A 20,478-nucleotide genomic window follows, 5' to 3' on the forward strand; every position below is an offset into this window, starting at 1 on the left:
TCAATGCCATGGAAGCAAGCCTGACCTCCATCCACAAAGTGGGAAGGCCTAACTGGCAGGAATTAGTCATGTTTGGGGGCAGGAAGACACCTCCACGCATGGGTGGAGAGAGGGCATGACTTTAGTCTTGTACTTACGTCTCTCTGGGCCCAACAAATTTTGCATAACACACATGGCTCACGCTTCTCTGAACTATTTTTCTTTTCTCACTGGGAACTGTCGTCTTTTTTTTTTTTTTTTTTTTTTTTTTTTTTTTTTTTTGAGACGGAGTTTCGCTCTCGTTACCCAGGCTGGAGTGCAATGGCACGATCTCGGCTCACTGCAACCTCCGCCTCCTGGGTTCAAGCAATTCTCCTGCCTCAGCCTCCTGAGTAGCTGGGATTACAGGCACACGCCACCACGCCCAGCTAATTTTTTGTATTTTTAGTAGAGACGGGGTTTCACCATGTTGACCAGGATGGTCTCGATCTCTGGACCTCGTGATCCACCCGCCTCGGCCTCCCAAAGTGCTGGGATTACAGGCTTGAGCCACCGCGCCCACCACGGAACTGTCGTTTTATAGATGAATACGAGATGATTCTTGTCCTTCAAGGGTTAACGGTTGAGCTGAGGGAGAGGAACCTCTAAAGGTCACTTCATATATACGGTAATTCTAGACAAAGATACGCACAGCAGAAGACAGGAGAGGAGCTCTTAGCCATCCTGAGGACTGAAGGATGGCTTCCAGAGAGAATTCACTGAATTGTCATTCATTTTTTCAAACCTCAGGTGTAGATGGTTAAGTCGATGAGCTCTAATATTTTCACACTCTTCTCCAGACTTTTATATATGTATTTATGTATGTATTTATTTATTTTTATTATACTTTAAGTTCTGGAGTACATGTGCAGAACGTGCAGGTTGGTTACATAGGTATATACGTGCCGTAGTGGTTTGCTGCATCCATCACCCCGTCATCTACATTCGGTGTTTCTCCTAATGCTATCCCTCCCCTATCCACCCACCCCCTGCTATCCCTCCCCTAGCCCCCACCCCCACCCCACAACAGGCCCTAGTGTGTAATGTTCTCCTCCCTGTGTCCATAGCGTTCTTATTGTTCAACACCCACTTACGAGTGAGAACATGCGGTGTTCGGTTTTCTGTTCTTGTTTGCTGAGAATGATGGTTTCCAGCTTTATCCATGCCCTAGACTTTCTTTCAGTCCTCCATCCTCCACCACCTGCTGCTTGACTCTCCCCTCAGGACATTGTTTCTCTATCAGCTCACTTAAATGATGCTTGTTTTCTCTCCCCAACCCCAGGTACCATTGGTTTCCAGCTATTGTACCTCCCTCCTCCCTAAGAACCCCCAGCTTCAAATATTTGGGCTATCTCACCTAGTGTCCCTCCTTGTTGCAGTCATCTGCAAAGCCCTGGGTCACTCGGCTTTATTCCCTGAAGAGTTTACCTCTGGGCTCACTCTTACTCTTGCCAGACTCTTCCTGTTTTGATTCTTGGTAATTTTAGTGTTGATATAGGTGATCCATTTAACATCTCAGTCTCTCAGTTCTTTGACTTCCTCTCCTCCAAAGCTCTTGTATCCCATCCTTACTTCAGCTATTTATTCCTGTGATCATAACCTAAACTTGTCATTTTTAATAATTGCTATGCCTCCATATTCTCAATTGAAAGCATCCTAGTCCCCTTGGCAATTACCTCCTATCATCCGGCTTACTTCCCAAAGCACTCAAATTCCAACACTCATTTAGTCACAAAAGAACCTTACATTGATCCTATCAAATTTTCAGTGATCTCCTTCACGCTTGCATTTTCCAACTTAAATTCTATTATTCATTATCAGTCCCTTGCAAAATACATACATAAGCAATTATTTTTATTCATTTAAATTTCTTCATATCTTTCATTAATATGTTTTTAAATTCTCCACTAGAAATGTACAACGAAGAGTTAATGCATTCTCACATCAATGCATTTTCAGTGCATTCAGTATGTTAAGAATCTGTCTCCTTCCTAAAGACCGTCTACATGGAACATGCTCTTTTGCTTAAATGTGGCAGATGTGCCATTTCCAGCATTGGATTTTCATTTATTGTCAGCCTGGAGATCTGGAGATGCTTTCCACCACTCTCCTAAGCTGGATTCCTTTTCTCTGAAGCCCAAAGTACTATATGTTCTCTTTATGGAGGACCACATCTTCCAGGAGATCTCAGATACAGGGACATGGCAAAAATCTTCTGAGGACCTGAAAATATCTATTTTATTCTCTTATTTGAATAATTGTTTGACTCAGTAGAGAACTTCAGGTAATACAGCATATTTTCTCCAGAATGTTAAGGTATTTCTGTCTCCATTTTGCTGAGTAATTAATTGATGGGGCCTTTTAATCTGGAACTTCATATCATTCTATTTTCAGATAATTTCTTATTTCCAAAAACATTATTTTTGTTTTGTTTCTCCTTTTAAAGAGTATCTGTTTATTATCATTTTTATAGATATCCTGTTACTCTAATTTAGACTAATTTGTAAATTCTTCTATTTTTTCTGTATTTTCATTTATTTAGCTCCTTGTTTTACATTCTGGGTAACACCTCATGATTCTCCAACTCTGATATTGTCTTTTCCACTTTAGTTAATTCATTTTTAATTTCCAACTTATCTTTATTATGCTCTGATGTATTATATTTTCTTGTCTCTCTGAAAATATTGAAGTTTGTTATTTAAATATGTTTTTCCTTTGGCTTAGCTCCATTTCCTCCAAGTTCCATTTTGTTATTTGTTAATCTTGGCCTTTTATAGTAAAGAATTTCCTTAAATATGCAAGGATTTTTCACTGTTTACTTACATTTAATAATGGAATGCTATGACAAAGGTTTTGCATACCTACACACAACTGCAGACCAATCTTACTTAGAAGTATATATACAAAGTCCTAAATAAACTATTAGTAACTAAAATATATATTTTTAAAATTCATTAGGATGAAGTGGTATTTATCCCCATACTGCAAAGTTGGTTTGATATTATGAAAACATTAACATTCTCTATGGATATAAATTATATAATCACCTCCAAAGTTGCAGAAAGGGTTTTGAACAAAAGTAAACACTCATTGATGTTTAAAAGAAAGCACTAAACATGTTATTTAGTTTCCACATTTTTGTAAAGTTTTTGAATGTTCTCTTGTATTGATTCCTAGTTTTATACCATTGTGCTCAGAAAAGACATTTGATATGATTAATATTCTTAAATTTTCTAAGACTTGTTTTGTGGCCTACTATATGATCTGTCCCAGAGAATGTCCCCTGTGCAGTTGAGAAGAATCTATATTCTGCAGCTGTTGAGTGTAATGTTCTGCAAATGTCTGTTACATCTATTTAGCCAGACTACGAAAAAAAGGAGAGAAAACTAGAATAAATAAAATCAGAGACAAAAAGTCAATTCTACAACAGATACCACAGAAATACAAAGGATCATGAGAGGCTATGATGAAAAATTATATACCAACAAATTGGATAAACTAGAAAAAAATGGATGCATTTATGGACACATATAATCTATCATGAAGAACAGAAAACCTGAAGAGATCAATAGCAAGTAATGATATTAAATCAATAAAGTCTCCCATCAGAGAAAAGCCCAGGAGCTGATAGCTTCACTACTGAATTCTATGAAACATTTAAAGAAGTACTAATATCAATTCTACTAAAACTATTCTTTTTTTTTTAATTTTTTAAAATTTTTTATTTTATTTTATTTTATTATTTTTTTATTGCATTTTAGGTTTTGGGGTACATGTGATGAACATGCAAGATTGTTGCATAGGTACACACATGGCAGTGTGGTTTGCTGCCTTCCGTCTCCTCACCTGTATCTGTCATTTCTCCCCATGCTATCTCTTCCCACCTCCCCACCCCCCCACCCCTCCCCCATTTCCCCACAACGGACCCCAGTGTGTAGTGCTCCCCTCCCTGTGTCCATGTGTTCTCATTGTTCAACACCCGCCTATGAGTGAGAATATACGGTGTTTGATTTTCTGCTCTTGTGTCAGTTTGCTGAGAATGATGGTTTCCAGGTTCATCCATGTCCCTACAAAGGACGTGAACAGAATGGGAAAAAATTTTTGCAGCCTACCCATCTGACAAGGGGCTGATATCCAGAATTTACAAAGAACTAAAGCAGATCTACAAGAAAAAAACAAACAAGCCCATTCAAAAATGGGCGAAGGATATGAACAGATACTTTACAAAAGAAGACATACAGGAGGCCAACAAACATATGAAAAAATGCTCATCATCACTGGTCATCAGAGAAATGCAAATCAAAACCGCATTGAGATACCATCTCACACCAGTTAAAACTATTCTTCAAAAATTGAACGGAAAGAAATACATTCAAACTCATTCTACAAGGCAAGAGTTAGCTTGATACCAAAATCAGACAAGGTCACAACAAAAAAAGAAACTGGAGGTCAATATTTCTGATGTACATAAATGCAAAAACTCTCAACAAAATACTAGCAATCTGAGTTAAATGGCACAGTAAAAAGATTTTTCACCATGATCAAGTGAGATTTAACCCAGGAAGATGAGGATGTTTTAAGAGATGCAAGTTGAGAAACATGATGTATCACATTAACAGAATGAAGGACAAAAATCATATGATCATTTCAATAGATGCCAAAAAAGCATTTGACAAAATTTAGCATTCTTTCATGGTAAAGTTCTCAACAAATTGGGAACAGGTGTAGATACATAAATGCAGTAAAAGACGTATATAAAAACTCACAACTAATATCATACTGAATGGGAAAAAATTGAAAACTTTTCCTCTAAGATCTGGAACAACATAAGGATGCCCACTTTCATCACTTCTATTCAGTGTAGTGCTGGAAGTCCTAGCCAGTATAAACAAGCAAGAGAAATAAGTAAAAGTAATCAAGATTGGAAAGGAAGAAATGAAATTATCCCTGTTTATAGAAAGCATGATAATACATATAGAAAACCCCAAAGAATCCACTAAAAAACAGTGAGAACTAATAAATTCAGTAGAGTTGCAGGATTTGAAATCAACATACAAAAATCAGTAACATTTTTATGCCCAATAGCAAACTGTTTGATAAAGGAATCAAGAAAACAATCCCATTTACAATAGCTACAAAAGAAATAAAATGCTTAGTAATAAACTTAGCCAAGGAGGTGAAAAATCTCCACACTGAAAACTATAAACATTGATTCAAAAAATTTAAGACCACAGAAAACACTGGAAAGGTACACCATGTTCATGAATTCAAATTAATACTGTTAAAGCAGAGAAAATATCTGAATAGCTATGTCTCAAAAGAAGACATAGAAATGGTCAACAGGTATATGAAAAAAATGTTCAATATCACTCATTATTAGGAAAATGCCAGTCAAAACTACAAAGAAATATAAACTCACCTCAATTAAAATGGCAGTTATCAAAAAGATTTTTTAAAAATAACAAATGCTGGTACAAAAGTGGAGAAAGGGGAACTCTTTTACACTATTGGTAGGAATGTAAATTAGTACAGCAATTATGGAAAGCAGTATTAAGATTCCTCAAACAATTAAAAAATAGAACTGCCATATAATTCAGCAATCCCACTGCTGAGTATATATCCGCTACTGCCCCCTGCCACAAAATGAAATCAGTATGTTAAAGAGGTATTCGCACTCTGATGTTTATTACACTATTTGCTATGGCCAAGATATGGACTCGACCTAAATGTCTATCAGTGAATGAATACATAAAGAAAATGGAGTATGTATACAAAATAAAATACTGTCTATCCAATTAACAAAAAATAAATCCTGTCATTTATCACGTTTATAAGTCTGGAGGACATTATGTTAAGTGAAATAAGCCAGGCAGAGAAAGACGAATACTGCATTATCTCACTCATTGATGGATTCTAAAGAAGTTAATCACATAGAAGTAGAGAGTTAGGACAGTGGTTACCAGAGGCTGGGAAGCAGAAGGATAGGGAGAAATTGGTCAATAGGTACAAAGGTATAGTTAAGAGGAGTAAATTTTGGTGTTCCATTGCACATAGGGTGACTATGGTTAAAAAGATGATATTACATATTTCAAAATAGCTAGAACAGAGGGTTTTTAATGTCCTGATCATAAAGACAGGATAAATGTACGAAGTGATGGATATGCTAAATACCCTGATTTCAGTTTTACATAATGTATACATATATCAAAACATCTCAGTGTACCTCATAAATATGTACAATTATCATGTGTCAATTTAAAACACATTGACCAATGGAACAGAGTAAATGGTCCAGAACTAGATCTAATTGTATATGGAAATTGAGTAGACATTAAATGTGCATCTTATATTAATAGGTAAAAAATGACCCTTTTAGAGAAGTGATGTTGTAATAAATACACAGACATAAGAAAACAAGGCATTGGATCCATTCCTCAGACTAAACAACAGAATAAACTCCAAATTAATTGAAGATTTAAAGTGAAAAATGAGTCCATTCCTTTAAAATCTGGGAATGAATAAACACCAAAATCAAAGTAAAAAGAACCCCCAAACTGGAAAACAACTGCAATTTACATCACAAAGTCTTAATATGTCTAACATGTAAAAACATTTCCACAATGGTAATGAAAGAGACCAATGTGTAGTGCTCCCCTCCCTGTGTCCATGTGTTCTCATTGTTCTGCACCTGCCTATGAGTGAGAACATGCAGTGTTTGATTTTCTGCTCTTGTGACCATTTGCTGAGAATTATGGTTTCCATGTGTGTACCTATGCAACTATCTTGTATGTTCTTCAAATGTACCCCACAACCTAAAATGCAATTAAAAAAAAAAAAAGAAAGAAACCAAAATCTCTGTAGAAAAATGGGCCAAAGCTAAGGGACAAGCCCTCCTAGACATTGATGATAAGAATACAAAATGTTACAACATCTACAAAGATAAACTGGGCAATATGTAGCAGGATTACAAATGTGTTACCCTTTAACCCAGCAATCCTACATCTACAAATACATCTCAAAAATATTGTAGGGAAAAAGTGTGAAATATGCATGCGAAATATTTGTAACATAAATTCTAAGAGAAAAAGTGTGAAATATGCATGCATACATAAGACTCCTTTGTAACATAAATATTTCCAGTAGAAATATTTGGTACTGATTGAATAAACTGTGGTACAGCCACACAATGGTATACCATGTATCTGTATAAAAAAATATTTCTCAGAAATAGCTCCACATATAATTATGGAGTGATCACTAGACTATATTATCAAGTGGTAAAATAAAAGGAGAAATTGTATATAATACCTAACACTTATTGGTGAGAGATGACAAGAAATAAATGTGCATGCATATTTACTTATATAAAAATATAGAAGGATAAACCAACATCATTTTGAAAAATGTTTTTGCACTATTATAAAACAAAATAAAATTTTAAAAATCAAAATAAAACAAATAAATCTATATATTTAATTGACAAAACTACAGTAAGAGGAATAATTTCAAATTACTTTAGGATACAATGATGACTATATTTTAGTGAAATAGTCTTGAGGAATAAAACTACAAAGTGTTTTCAACTGTTTTTAGGAAACAAAATATTAATAGATGTGTTAGTATAATTATCCTGAAATGTATGCATATTGGATGTATGTACGTTGTGGGATAAAGCAAATTAACAATTACGTTAATGCGATTGGGAACTGGAATTTTCTGCATAGTGGTGATTCCAATGTAAAATTGATGAGGCTAAGTAAAATTTGTGGTCCTAAATTTAAATTGGACTTTTCAGTATTGATTCATAATTCATTTTATAGATGTATATGTATTTCCTTTTTATATCTACTTATAAAGCCCTAGAAACATTGATGAACTCAGTTTGCAAATGTTAGACCCAAATTGTGTTCTCTAAAAACAACTTCTCACTGAAAGGAACCATGGCTCCTTAGAGACCATCCTGCAAGTATTTGTTTTGTTAAATAAAATGTTATGTGAGGCCTCAATATGCAACATAGATAAAAGCAGCATGACTCTCTTTGTGGCATGTGGAGGGGGCGGGAGCAGTGAGGTGAAGGGGAAGATCTGGAAACCCAACTCCCATGTTCCCTAATTTTTCATTCCACCATCCGGGATGGTCCCTGAGGCACCTCTGAGGAACTAAACCCCAAGACTCTGAAGCCACTATTTGAAAGTCAGTTAACACATTCATTCACTATTAATTATTAAACACACACATCAAATTGTAGCAATCATGTATGTAAACAAGGTATGGTGTTCTCTAGGTGTGTCTGTGCACCCACAAGTTATATGCCAGAAGGAGATAAAACTTTTCAAAAGCCTCGCACAGAAATGTAGATGGAGAACAAGTGCGTTCCATTAACAGATTTAGGCTTCAGAAGGTGGCTAATAAGAAATTTCCGTGACTTAAAAGAACATGTTCTAGCCCAATGTTGGTCTGAAGCCCCCAGCCTGGACTGAGATGACTATCAGCATGGCTTGCAGGTCGGGCTGGGTGGGCCCTGTGTCTTGCCCATGCCACACATGCATGCATTTCCTGTTAGATCTGTGGCTTGGCTGCTCTTTGGAATTCCTTGTCGGGGACCGTCCGGGATGGGTAGGCACATCTGCCAGGGGTCTCTTGACCTGCAAGAGGGTCCCAATACCTGGAAGAGGGAGTGCGCCTGGAAAAATAATAAAGACAGAGAGAAAGCGAGGCGTCTGGAGGGCTGATAGGCTGTGCCTAAACAGCAAATTTTATTTTTCAAAGGCCAGGAATAAATACACTTTCTTGGCTCTGGTTTACGTCATAGGAAGAGGAAATGCAAATGTATACCTTACATGGCCTATACAAGAGAGAAATCAGATACACAATGGTTGCAAGAGGAAATGCAAATGTATACCTTACATGGCCTATACAATTGAAAAGTCAGGTACACAATTAGTGGTTGTAAAAAGTAACAGAATTTCTTGTGATCACAAAGCTTGTTTACATCCAGACATTATTCCTCCTGGCTGCAGGTATCTCTGGTTTGATCTTGTTGTAGAACTGAGATGTGAAAAGGTTTTTTGGTTTTGCTCATTAGAATATCTTTTAACCGGATTCTCCTTTGTCTGCTCCTGACTCAACTTAACTCAACTTCCCCATTCAGGAGTCTCTGAGTCAGAAATCAAAGCCATCCCTTATGGTGGCATTTGCTTTGCAAATATCGACAGTTAAACCATTTTCTAGGGTACAAGGCAGTCAGGTAAAGAAAAAGGTTGAAGGCTTATTCTTAAAGAGTCATAAAAAGGTTAAAAGCAGGAGCCGGTTGCTGGTAGGGGGTCACTCGGTCTAGCAGCACCGCATAGTTTTAGGCCCAAACGATATTGTGGTTGATATTAGAAACTGATCATTCATCTTTAAGTTCCTATTTTTCTGGATAGCTCGACTGCCTCCAGTAGGAAACTGTGTTTGGGGTCAAACTCACCATATAGTGAGACTCACGCCTTTTGGGGGTCTCACACGGGAATGTTCCTCACAATTCCTTGCATTGTTTAAGGTCCCACTGCTCAAAGCAGCTTCTGCTCAGATCGCTGGCTTCCACTACCCCCGGGTCCCCTCTCTCACAGCCGGACTTTAGACCAAGGTGACAGGTTAATTCCTCTGCGTATTTATAGCTATGATTTGACTTGGTTTGGGGCACTGATTCTGCTAATGTCCTCGCTTTGGACAATTGCCTCCTTTCTACGCCTCACTGAGAGCCCCAGCAAGCCCAACTGGCCCCTCATTTGCATCAGCACAGGTGGGGCTCCCAGCAGATGCTGAGGGTTCTAACTCCTTGTATCTCAGCAGAGGCCACAGAGAGTGGGCGTGCTCCATCGAGTGTACACTTTCACCCTGCACTGAACTCGAATGCCTATTTTTTCTTAATGGCTTATAAGGAATCCTGAACAGCCCTCTCCACCTCTTTTTCTCCTCGGAGCCATCCTAGGCACCCTGCTTCCTCTCTGCAGCAGCCCCAGAAAAGTTCCTGTAGCCTACAAGATGCTCATCTCCAAGAGGAGGCCATACGTCATTCTGTGCCAACCTGATCAGACAGCTTATGTGTGACCGTGGTCAAGTCCCTGGACTTACCATGCCTCAAGTTCTTGGCTTGGAATATGTGGGGCCTAAGGCTTCTCTCTGCTTTGAGAGGATATAGCTCTAATGAATACATGCTTCTAGGACATGACAGCCCTGTAGGAGTCATTTCTTCATATGCCCTAGAGAGGTGATTGTTCTGATTCTCTAAAATAGACTTCACAGTTTAAGGGCATCTGAACCATGGAAAAGAAAGATGTTTTGTACCTGAAAAGTTATTTGTTGGTCCCGGTTGGGGATGTTTACACCAGAATTTTGAAATATGCCCATTAATTAACTGATATGTGAAGAGTTACCATGTATAAGTTCCTGTGTTTAGTATTGAGTGGCTTCTGAGAAACAGAAGGGAATTATTTTGCTCCTGGATGAAAGGTGTGAAACAGAAGGTAGGTGCAAGGCAATTTGACATTTAAAAAGAAAGAGGTGGAGAGAGATCCAAGATGGCTGATTACTAGCAGCTCAGGATTGTAGCTCCCAGTGAAAGCACAGAGAACGAGAGGACACCACACTTTGAGATGAATTTTTGTTGCTCATGGACCAGGAGATTCCCAGTGGAGGAGCCCCACGGGTCGCCAGCACGACTCTTGGGGCTAGCGCGGCGGTTCTTGGTACAGAGTAAACGGGACTGGGTCCCCTTTTGGTCGATGTTTGGAGCTCCGGGAAGGCAAAGTCGCCTATTCAGCTGATTGAAAAGGGGACTCTAGAAGGAAGCCAGACTGGAGATTCCCGGGCAGAAAAGCATGATGAATCTTAACGCAGCTGTTTTCGCTGGCACAGTGGGTTGCTCAGATTCCAGTGCTGGGAATCAACAAGTTGGACATCCACTCAGAGACCTAATTTGAAAGTCAGTAATTACAAAGATGACAGGTGGATAAATTTACAATGATGGGAAGAAACCAGCGTAAAAAGGCTGAGAATACCCAAAATCAGAAAGCCTCTCCCTCTACAGGCGATCACAGTTCCTCATCAAAAATGGAAAAAGACCTGATGGAGAGCAAGTGTGTTCCATTAACAGATTTAGGCTTCAAAAGGTGGATAATAAGAAACTTCTGTGAGTTAAAAGAACATGTTCTAGCCCAATGTAAAGAAACTAAGAACCTTGAAAAAAGGTTTGATGAAATCCTAACGAGAACAGACAATCTAAAGAGGAATATCAGTGAATTAATGGAACTGAAGAATACAATAGGAGAATGCCACGAAGTATGCACAGGTTTTAACAGTCGAATTGATCAAGCAGAAGAAAGAATATCAGAGGTAGAAGACCAACTTAATGAAACGAGGAGACGATTAGAGAAGAAAGAGCAAAAAGGAATGAGCAAAGTCTCCAAGAAATACAGGACTATGTGAAAAGACCTAATTTACAATTGATAGGTGTACCTGAATGTCATGAAGAGAATGAATTCAAGCTGGAAAATATTCTTCAGGATATTATTCAGGAAAACTTTCCTAACCTAGTAAGGCAGGAAAATACTCAACTTCAGGTAATACAGAGAACACCACAAAGATATTCCTCAAGTAGAGCAACCCCAAGACACATAATTGTTAGATTCACCAGGGTTGAAATAAAGAAGAAAATTCTAAGGGCAGCTAGAGAGAAAGGTCAGGTTACCCATAAAGGGAAGCCTATCAGACTCACAACAGATCTCTCAGCTGAAACCCTACAAACTAGAAGAGAGTGGGGGGTCAATATTCAATATTCTCAAAGAAAAGAATTTTCAACCCAGAATCTCATGTCCAGCCAAATTAAGCTTCATAAAGGAAGGAAAAATACAATTTTTTGCAAACAAGCAAGCACTCAGAGGTTTCATCACCACCAGGCCTGCTTTACAAGAGCTTCTGAAAGAAGCACTATACACAGAAAGAAACAACCAGTATCAGTCATCCCAAAAACTTACCAAAAGGTAAAGAGTATCTCCATAATGAAGAATCTATATCAACTAATGGGCAAAATAGCCAGCTAGCATTAAATGACAATATTAAACTCACGAATATCAGTATTAATCCTAAATTTAAATGGATTAAATACCCCAATCAAAGAGACAGGCAAATTGAATAAAAAGTCAAAACCCATTGGTTCACTGTATCCAGATCCATCTCATAAGCAAGGACACACAAAGACTCAAAACAAAGGGTTGGTGGAAGACTTACCAATCAAATGGAGAGAAAAAAAAAAAAAAGAAAAAGAAGAAAAAGAAAACACGAGTTGTAACTTTCGTCTCTGACAAAATAGACTTTAATAGTAATAAAGACTAAAAGAAACAAAGAAGGACATTACATAATGGTAAAAGAATCAATGCAACAACAGGAGTCAATGATCATAAATATATACGCACCCAATATAGGAACACCCAGATACATAAGACAAGTTCTTAATGACTTATAAAGAGACTTGGACTCCCGCACAATAATAGCAGGAGACTTTGACAACACATTGTTAATATTCGATGGATCAACGAGATAGAAAATTAACAGGGACATCTATGATTTGAACTCAGACCTGGAACAAGTAAACTCAGTGAATATTTATAGAATTCTTCACCCCAGGTCCACAGAACATACATTTTTCTCAGCATTATATTACACCTATTTTGAAAGTGACCACATAATTGGAAGTAAATCACTCTTCACCATTTGCATAGCATTTCACAGACTCAAATGAAATATTGGTTGGCTGTTTGTTATTTTCTTCCTTTATTCCTTCCTGTCTCCGCTGTTAAGCACAATTATCGGCATAAAAGAGGTTTTTAATACCTATTTTTAGATTGCATTCCAGCCTGGGCAATAGAGCAAGACTCCTGTTCTCTCTCCCCCTTTCTCTTTCTCTTTCTTTCTAAAAAAAAAAAAGAAAGAAAGAAAGAAAGAGAGAGAGAAGTGCCTATATTCTATTAAAACAGGTAGGAGTCCATGTTGAGAATGAGGAATTGGAATCTTAAAGTAAGTGAAAAAGACGTCAAGACATTTCAAAAATAAAGGCATTAGAACAATAGTTAATTAATGTATTTCAAAGTGTTTTATGCATTTTAAAGCACACATCTAATGTATACATTTAATGCATTTAATTTGAAATGCATTTAATATAAAATACGCTTCAATTATTTTAAAGCAAGTATAATAAAAGAGAAAAGCTAAATCATTCTATGTATTAGAGACTATGCTATAGCAATAAAATTTATTTTAATCATATGTTTTTGCTAATACGTTTTCACACATAAAATATGAGCTATTAAATTATTTTATCCTTTTTAGCCATCCAGTTGGTGCACAAAACTGTAAGCACTACAAACATTAAATCATATTCTTTCACACACAATTTCACTCCTTTGGTTTTCAGTAACATCTACCACATCTATTTGAAACAGTCTCTGCTTTAAACTTTTGTAGAACATTCATGTTGCTCCCATGTGTTCTAACCAGGCTTCCAAACTGAAGGTTTCACAGTCACTCAGTGATTTCCTTGGATAGCTATTAATTTTGAGATCATCAAGAAGGCTCCCAGTGCTGGGCTCCCTTTAGGGAGAAAGACGTGTCTTTCAACGTTAAAAGAGGCGGATGTTCAATGGAGAAATATCTTTTGCCCTCTGGATACGCTTCTCCAATATGCTTTTCTACGTGTGCAAACATCCTCAAATCAAAACTGCTGTCCTCCCTAGATCTGCTTCCCTTCCCTGCTCTGTAGCTTCCATTAGTCCACTGCTAAATAATTGATCTAAGTAATCATTAATAACGATGATAAAAATAGTCATGGCAACACTGACAGACTGCTGAGTCTGTGCCAGGAACCATTGTAAGTACTTACATTTATTCATTTAGTACCCTTGGGAGACAGGTCCAATTATCATAAATTCAAAATTTACAGATGAGGAAACTGAGGGACAGAGAGATTGGATAAGGTTCCAGAGGTCGCAGAAGTGAACAGCAAACTCAGGATTGGAGCTCATGATGGACTGACTCCACAGTCCATCTCTTAACTGCCACACCATGCTGCCTTCATGCTAGGGGCATTTTAAATATGTAACTTTTGAAAACCAAGGGTTAATACAATCTGGCAAACATTTTGATATAAACATTCACACAAAATCAACAAATGTTTCAAACCATCAAAAGTGAAATGCCCAGATAATTCTCTAAATTAGAATTTGTGTCTCTTTTGAAAGATGAAAAGGTATTCTGGGGTCCTTTAAAGAAGTTCCCAAAATAGATCCACATAAGCAGGCTCTGCGTTGCAGGGCCTTATGGGACTTTCAAGAACCACTGGCTGCAACTGCGGCTGGGATACATTAAATGCATCCTGAGTCTGAGGCCCTGCCAGCCCCTCCTCCCACATCCCATGCACAACCAGATCCACAGTGTTAGGGAGAGAAAGCAGCATTTTAGCTACCCTGTCACCCACTGGTCCCTAGAAAATGCCTCTTCATGCGCTTAAAATCCCCTCATTTAAATTAATCACTGGGATTAAAACTCTTGGAGATGCGCCCTCTTTGTAAGGCATAGGTTACTTTGCATCATGCCCAGCTTCACACTTACTGAATATGGGATTAAGTATGAGCAGCTGCACCCACTTACGGAAGAGGGAGTAAAAGAAGAGCTCCATTTCTTTTGAATTCCAGGTCTTCTGGGAGCACATGGCCACAGCCCACAGCTCAACCTTCAGTCTTATTCCCGCCAACCTAATGACAAGTTTCATCTTCGAATTGTGAGCAGGATTTTTACAGTTAAACATTTAGAGTCACAGCCTTTGTAACAAACAGGTTCATATGCTCTGTCCCCAGAATATCTCGAGTGCTTTTTGGCATTCAGCGTTTCTGAAGATTAAGACTCTGAAAGAACAGGCAAGACTTCCAATTCGTCTCTACCTGGCTTGACTGTTTTTGCAGGCATTAAGTAAAGAAGATTCTTCCAGAACCTTGAGTTATAAGAAAGGGAATTTTTAGCCTTCCACTTCAGAACTCTGTGAGATTTCAAAAGCTTTAGTGATTGGGGCAAGAATGTGAAGTCAGTAACAGGTGCAAATTCAATTAAGATTATTTTAATTTTTCTTTCCACCAATGCTTCATGGAGTCCACTTTCAAGTTCATACCTGACCTCATTAGACATGTAACTTTTACTTAGGACAATGATTAGTCTTCGGCTTTTCTCTATCAGTGAGTGGATTTCATCAACAACAGCTGAAAGTGTAAAATGCACCATATTAATTTAAGATAACTGAAAGGGGCAGCATGAGATAAAAATCATTTTGCACAGTACTATTTTATATTATTTAACTCTTAATCTCATTAAATTTTTCTTTGAGACAAGCCATTTGTCCTCAATTTTATATGCTTCTTTAAAAAAATCTTTAGGTAACAATAATAATGAACACCTATTTAGCACTTAAAATGTGCCATACCTTATTTTAAATGTTTTTTGTATATTATCTCATTTAATCATCATAATATCCTGCAGAGAAGATATGGTTATCACAGCCATTTAACAGACAAGGTAGCCAGATGACAGAGTGGTTAAGTAACCTGCCTACCAGAGTCACACAGTAGTAAATGGCAGAACCAGAATCTGAACCCAAGTTGAATAAATTTTCCTAACTGTTATGCTATCCTGCTTCTCCTCAAGCATAAAAGAGCACGCTAAAATCAGCATCTAAAGATTAAAAGACAAAAAGGCACAACAAAACAAAATCATCCATTATTTTAGACCGAGGGTTGGCAAACTTTTCTACAAAGGGCCAGATAGTAAATATGTGAGGTTTTGCCGGTCACACTGTCTTTGTCACAACTACTCAATTCTACTGCTGTAACTCAAATGCAGAGGCAGGCAATGCGTAAACCCATGTGTGTGGCTGTGTTTCAATTGGCTGCAAGTGTGATGGAACCCATGGCTGGTAAATTGCCAACCCCTGTTCTAGACCTCTCACTGTTCTCAAATAGAGGTTTAACCAAACCTAATTACTACTGAATATTCAAACATAAGTTTTATTTATGAATTAAGAATAAATCTATTTTCAAGTAAGACCCCTAGAAAATAACAGAAATATGGTAAAATTGATGTATGGCCCAGAATAAATGCTTTCTAAGTAACGATATGCCTTCTTAAATGCGAAAAACACTACCCAAAAATACCACAATGCATGCATCTGATAATCTGGCATATTATTTTTTTGTCAAGTTCTTTATTACTAAACAGTAGTATAAGTTAGCAATATTTTCCCTTCTAATTTGGAATACTGGGGAGAAATGTAATATTTCTTTCTCACTGCTATATCTTTGATGCCCAGTTCGGAACTCAGCACAGGGATGGTTTCCAATTAATTTTAGATTAATAAATGAATGATGGTGGCAATAAAACATTTGGTTTTTTAAGCATCAGTATCCAGAATAATTTGACACCAGATTTTAAATGTCTGTTCTGGAAGTCTTCAAAGAAAACCTAAAAATGTTACTCATTTTTAAAAATTTTAACTATAATTTGCTTTAATATATGCACTATGGCCATTTGTATTCCTATTTTCATAAAATCATTGAATTTCATAGCTATGACCCGATGGGGATCACTCCTTCCCTCTTACTTTTCCCTTTAAAATTTTTCTATTTTCTACTTAAATTTCATAACCAACATCAACACAATAAAAATCATGCATTTTCTAGTAATAATTAAACCTGTGTTTATTTCTAGTAAGAATTAACTAGTCCACACATCACGTGTTAAATTAGGAACTGCTGTTGCGGTATAGACATTCTTTTTTTTTGAGAGGGAGTTTTGCTCTTGTTACCCAGGCTGGAGTGCAATGGCGCGATCTCGGCTCACCGCAACCTCCGCCTCCTGGGTTCAGGCAATTCTCCTGCCTCAGCCTCCTGAGTAGCTGGGATTACAGGCACGCGCCACCATACCCAGCTAATTTTTTATATTTTTAGTAGAGACGGGGTTTCACCATGTTGACCACGATGGTCTCGATCTCTTGACCTCGTGATCCACCCGCCTCGGCCTCCCAAAGTGCTGGGATTACAGGCGTGAGCCACCACGCCCAGCCGGTATAGACATTCTTACTGTGGGTCATTTCTGGATAAATGCTTCATGATAATACCAGCTCTGGACCTGGTTCTGAAAAGGAGATGCCCTCTTCCTTTCCCCAAATTTTCAGAGAGCCATAAAATACGTAGAACAGAGCCCAAGAGAAAAGACTGCTGGAAGTAGAGTAGTTTGTTTTCTCATTATCGATTGTCGACTTACCTGGTTATTTTTGGCTTAAAGGACGTTATTCATTTGTTTTTAAGGAAAATGGGATAGCTATCTGAGGGCTTGCCTAATCACTTTTTAAAAAGAAACTATCTAGAATATTTTTCTGTCTGGCATTCCCTCTTACCTCCTCCAGGTGCTACATCCCTTTCAAATATGCATAACTTATACCCAAAATGTTTCTCCAACACTCTGGGCAAAATCTCCACAGCAAAGGTGTGCTCCTCTCCATTTTCAGGTCGGCATTCTTTTAGGTAAGACACAAAAGCATCATACGTTTTTCCATCTAGGAAGTAAGATTGACATTTTTAATTCATGTGTAAATACAATTTTGTTTAAGTAAAAATATAAGTGAGTGTCGTAGATAATGAGGTATAGAATCATTGACAAAGAAACATTAAATATAAAGTTGTTTATATTTAAATCTCCCATGCTAACCAGGCAACCAATTAGCCAATGTGTTTTTAAGCAACTACTTTAAGATCACACTGCTTGACACCATAGAGGAATACAGAGACAGATGGGCCATAGATCCAGGCACTAAAGGAACTTAAATCTTCCAGCTTCTTAGAAATCCGAGAGCCCAAACGTGTCGTTCCAGGAGTGGAAAGCAAATCTCATCTGGTTTACTTGTGTCACTTAATTCTACCACCATCCCAATCTCTTAACTCAAAAAGACCCTCAAGAAGGTAAAGAGAGAAGCAGAGCAGTTTTCACTGTAATGTGGGAAAAAACTAGAGATGAATGAAACAATATGCTATAGGAACACATGCTTTGATATTTTTAAATATTGTAGAATATAGATGTCGAAAGGAAAACTTCTAATCCATTGATGATTTTCACTGATGATAACATCTCCTCTCATTTAATTTCTGATCATAGAACAGTACTCAGATGACTAACAGAACAAATTCAGTAGGAAATGTCTTTCCTAAGTAACAAAGACCATGCTCTTAACTGGGTAATTAAAACATGATACCACTCTCTCTTCTAGCTTCATCTAATCTGTTGGAGAAAGCAAAGCAGACCCATGCAACAACTTGAGAAAAGCTACAGGCAACACATTAGCAGAAGAAAAATGCCATAATAAACAAACAAACAAACAAACAAACAAAACACTAACAAAACTCACAGACAAAATAACCTGGCCAGAGACTAAAGAGTGATCTCAATGGACACGCTTTCTGAAAGGAGGAAATTTTGAGTCAGTCCTAAAAAATGCAACAGATGCTAACTGGGATCTGTAGAGAAAGAAGGAAAGCAGTGGGCAATGGTCTGTCTTTATCCTATGACAATTGTTTTGACCGGAGAGGGGTAAGATTTATGCATGGTATATTATCGGGAGTAATAAATTTGCTACGGAGTTACAGGCTGCATATCATTGCATCCCCTGTTAAAATCTAATAGGATAAAACCATTCCAGATCTACATTTCTTATGGTGCCACATCATTTATGCTCAACAGCCCAGCTGGACATCCTCCACAGCACTTAGGCTCACCAAATGACCCTTTCTGCTTCTGGAAAAAGCTTCCTCAGTTTGACCTACAGCATTCTGTTCAACAGTTTGGGTTAGAACCTATTGTTGATTTAAAGCAATTGCTTTGCAGAACTGCATGTTTTGAAAGATGAAAAATTTTGGTAAAAATTTTAGGCTTACAGAAACATCAAAGGTACAAAATGTTGGTAAAAATAAAAACAGTTATTAATCAGTGAGTAGGTCCTCTCCATACTTTTCTTAAAGTGCTATAAAATATAACTACTTACTAGTTAAGTAAAAGCTAGTGCTTCCACTAGGATTGTCACTGTGTCAGTGACAAAACAGACACTAACATGGAAGACAATAAAATTAGCACACATTTTTAAAAGGCATATTTTTCTTGTGATGTAACAAATTGCAATAAACTGGGAAGACAATCTCATCAAATGTGGGTTTATAGTACATGTAATATAGCTTTGCTCTTACCTATGAAAAATTAGCTTTTCAACTATTAATTGCTTTCAAATTTCTTATTTTAAGCAATTCTTTCAGTATATGTCTGCTAATTTATATTATGATTTATTTAAAATCCCAGGTAGTAAAAGGTTTAGTGGATTTGAGAATTGACAGAGTAAAGTGTTCAAAAGAAAAGGAATTTGAAAACTAATGGTAATTTTTTTATTCTTTATATTCAAACATAAAGGGAAATTATAAGGGAAATTGTAATTCAAATGGATATTTAGGACCTCAAGGATTAAATCAAAGTTTCTCAAACTATGCATGGTAAATGGCCATGTTTTAATTTAAATTTGCCTTTTTTGTTGTTGATTGATTAGTTTCATTTCCAGTCCTTCACAAACCAATACTGAACACTTTCTTAGATATTGCAGCAGTATTAAATTGCTATAAAAGTTTTTATTTTCAGACTTATATCTTCATTTCTGTCCTTTTCATGGACTGCATTTGTTCATGGACCATAATTTAATGAAAGTGATTTAGAGCATGTCTCTAAATGTCTCTGTGCACTGCCATATTGACAGTTAGGAAGTGTGAATTGAAAAAATTACCTGGAAATTATGTCAAACACAACTGGAGAAGAAAAAAAGAAATCTTAGCTCCAGAAAATCAGAAAGAGAGGAGCTAGTCAATGTCTATTTGAAGACAAACACTGGTCTATGCAAACACAGACCATTCAGAATATATCAAACACAGATTTCCCAGTTTGTTGCAGCATCCTCTCTCCCCATAGCAAAATCACACATGCACATGCAGGCTCAAAGCTAAATTCACTGACCTTGCTAATTTTATGTTGTTCAATTTAAAGTCTCAAATGTGAAAATTTTGAGAGGAACTATAAAAATCTCAGAGAAACTAATGTAATTTCTGTATAACTTGAGATTAGGAAGGCCGTTTTACTTATGACCCCAAATCCAGAAAGCATAAAAGATATATCTGAGTTTATTTTTCAAAAAGTCTTTATACAGCACACCACTAAAAGCAAAGTCAAAAGACAATTTACAGCCTGGGAATATTTGCATTTCATATTATAGTTAATAGGCTAAACTCCCTAAAATATAAATAGCTCCTAGAAATAAATATGCAAATTAAAGCCTTCACCTCATGGAACAGTAG

The 20,478-nt window shown here is 37.1% G+C and overlaps 1 protein-coding gene across 3 annotated transcripts in view; it reads right to left on the reverse strand.

The window, feature by feature from the left end:
• Positions 1-12,975: 12,975 nt before the first annotated feature.
• Positions 12,976-20,478, reverse strand: part of IL18R1 (interleukin 18 receptor 1) — a 42,833-nt gene continuing 35,330 nt past the window's right edge. For all 3 annotated transcript variants that reach the window (XM_074400578.1, XM_010333640.3, XM_074400582.1), the window contains 2 exons: positions 17,496-17,654; positions 12,976-15,306 (listed from right to left, as the gene is read on the reverse strand). In XM_074400578.1, coding sequence (XP_074256679.1) covers positions 14,951-15,306; positions 17,496-17,654 — 515 coding nt within the window. In that variant the 3' untranslated portion in view covers positions 12,976-14,950. The remainder of the gene's footprint in view (positions 15,307-17,495; positions 17,655-20,478) is intronic.

The sequence above is a fragment of the Saimiri boliviensis genome, chromosome 1 (genome assembly GCF_048565385.1).
Source record: "Saimiri boliviensis isolate mSaiBol1 chromosome 1, mSaiBol1.pri, whole genome shotgun sequence".
In the NCBI taxonomy this organism is placed as follows: Eukaryota; Metazoa; Chordata; class Mammalia; order Primates; family Cebidae; genus Saimiri; species Saimiri boliviensis.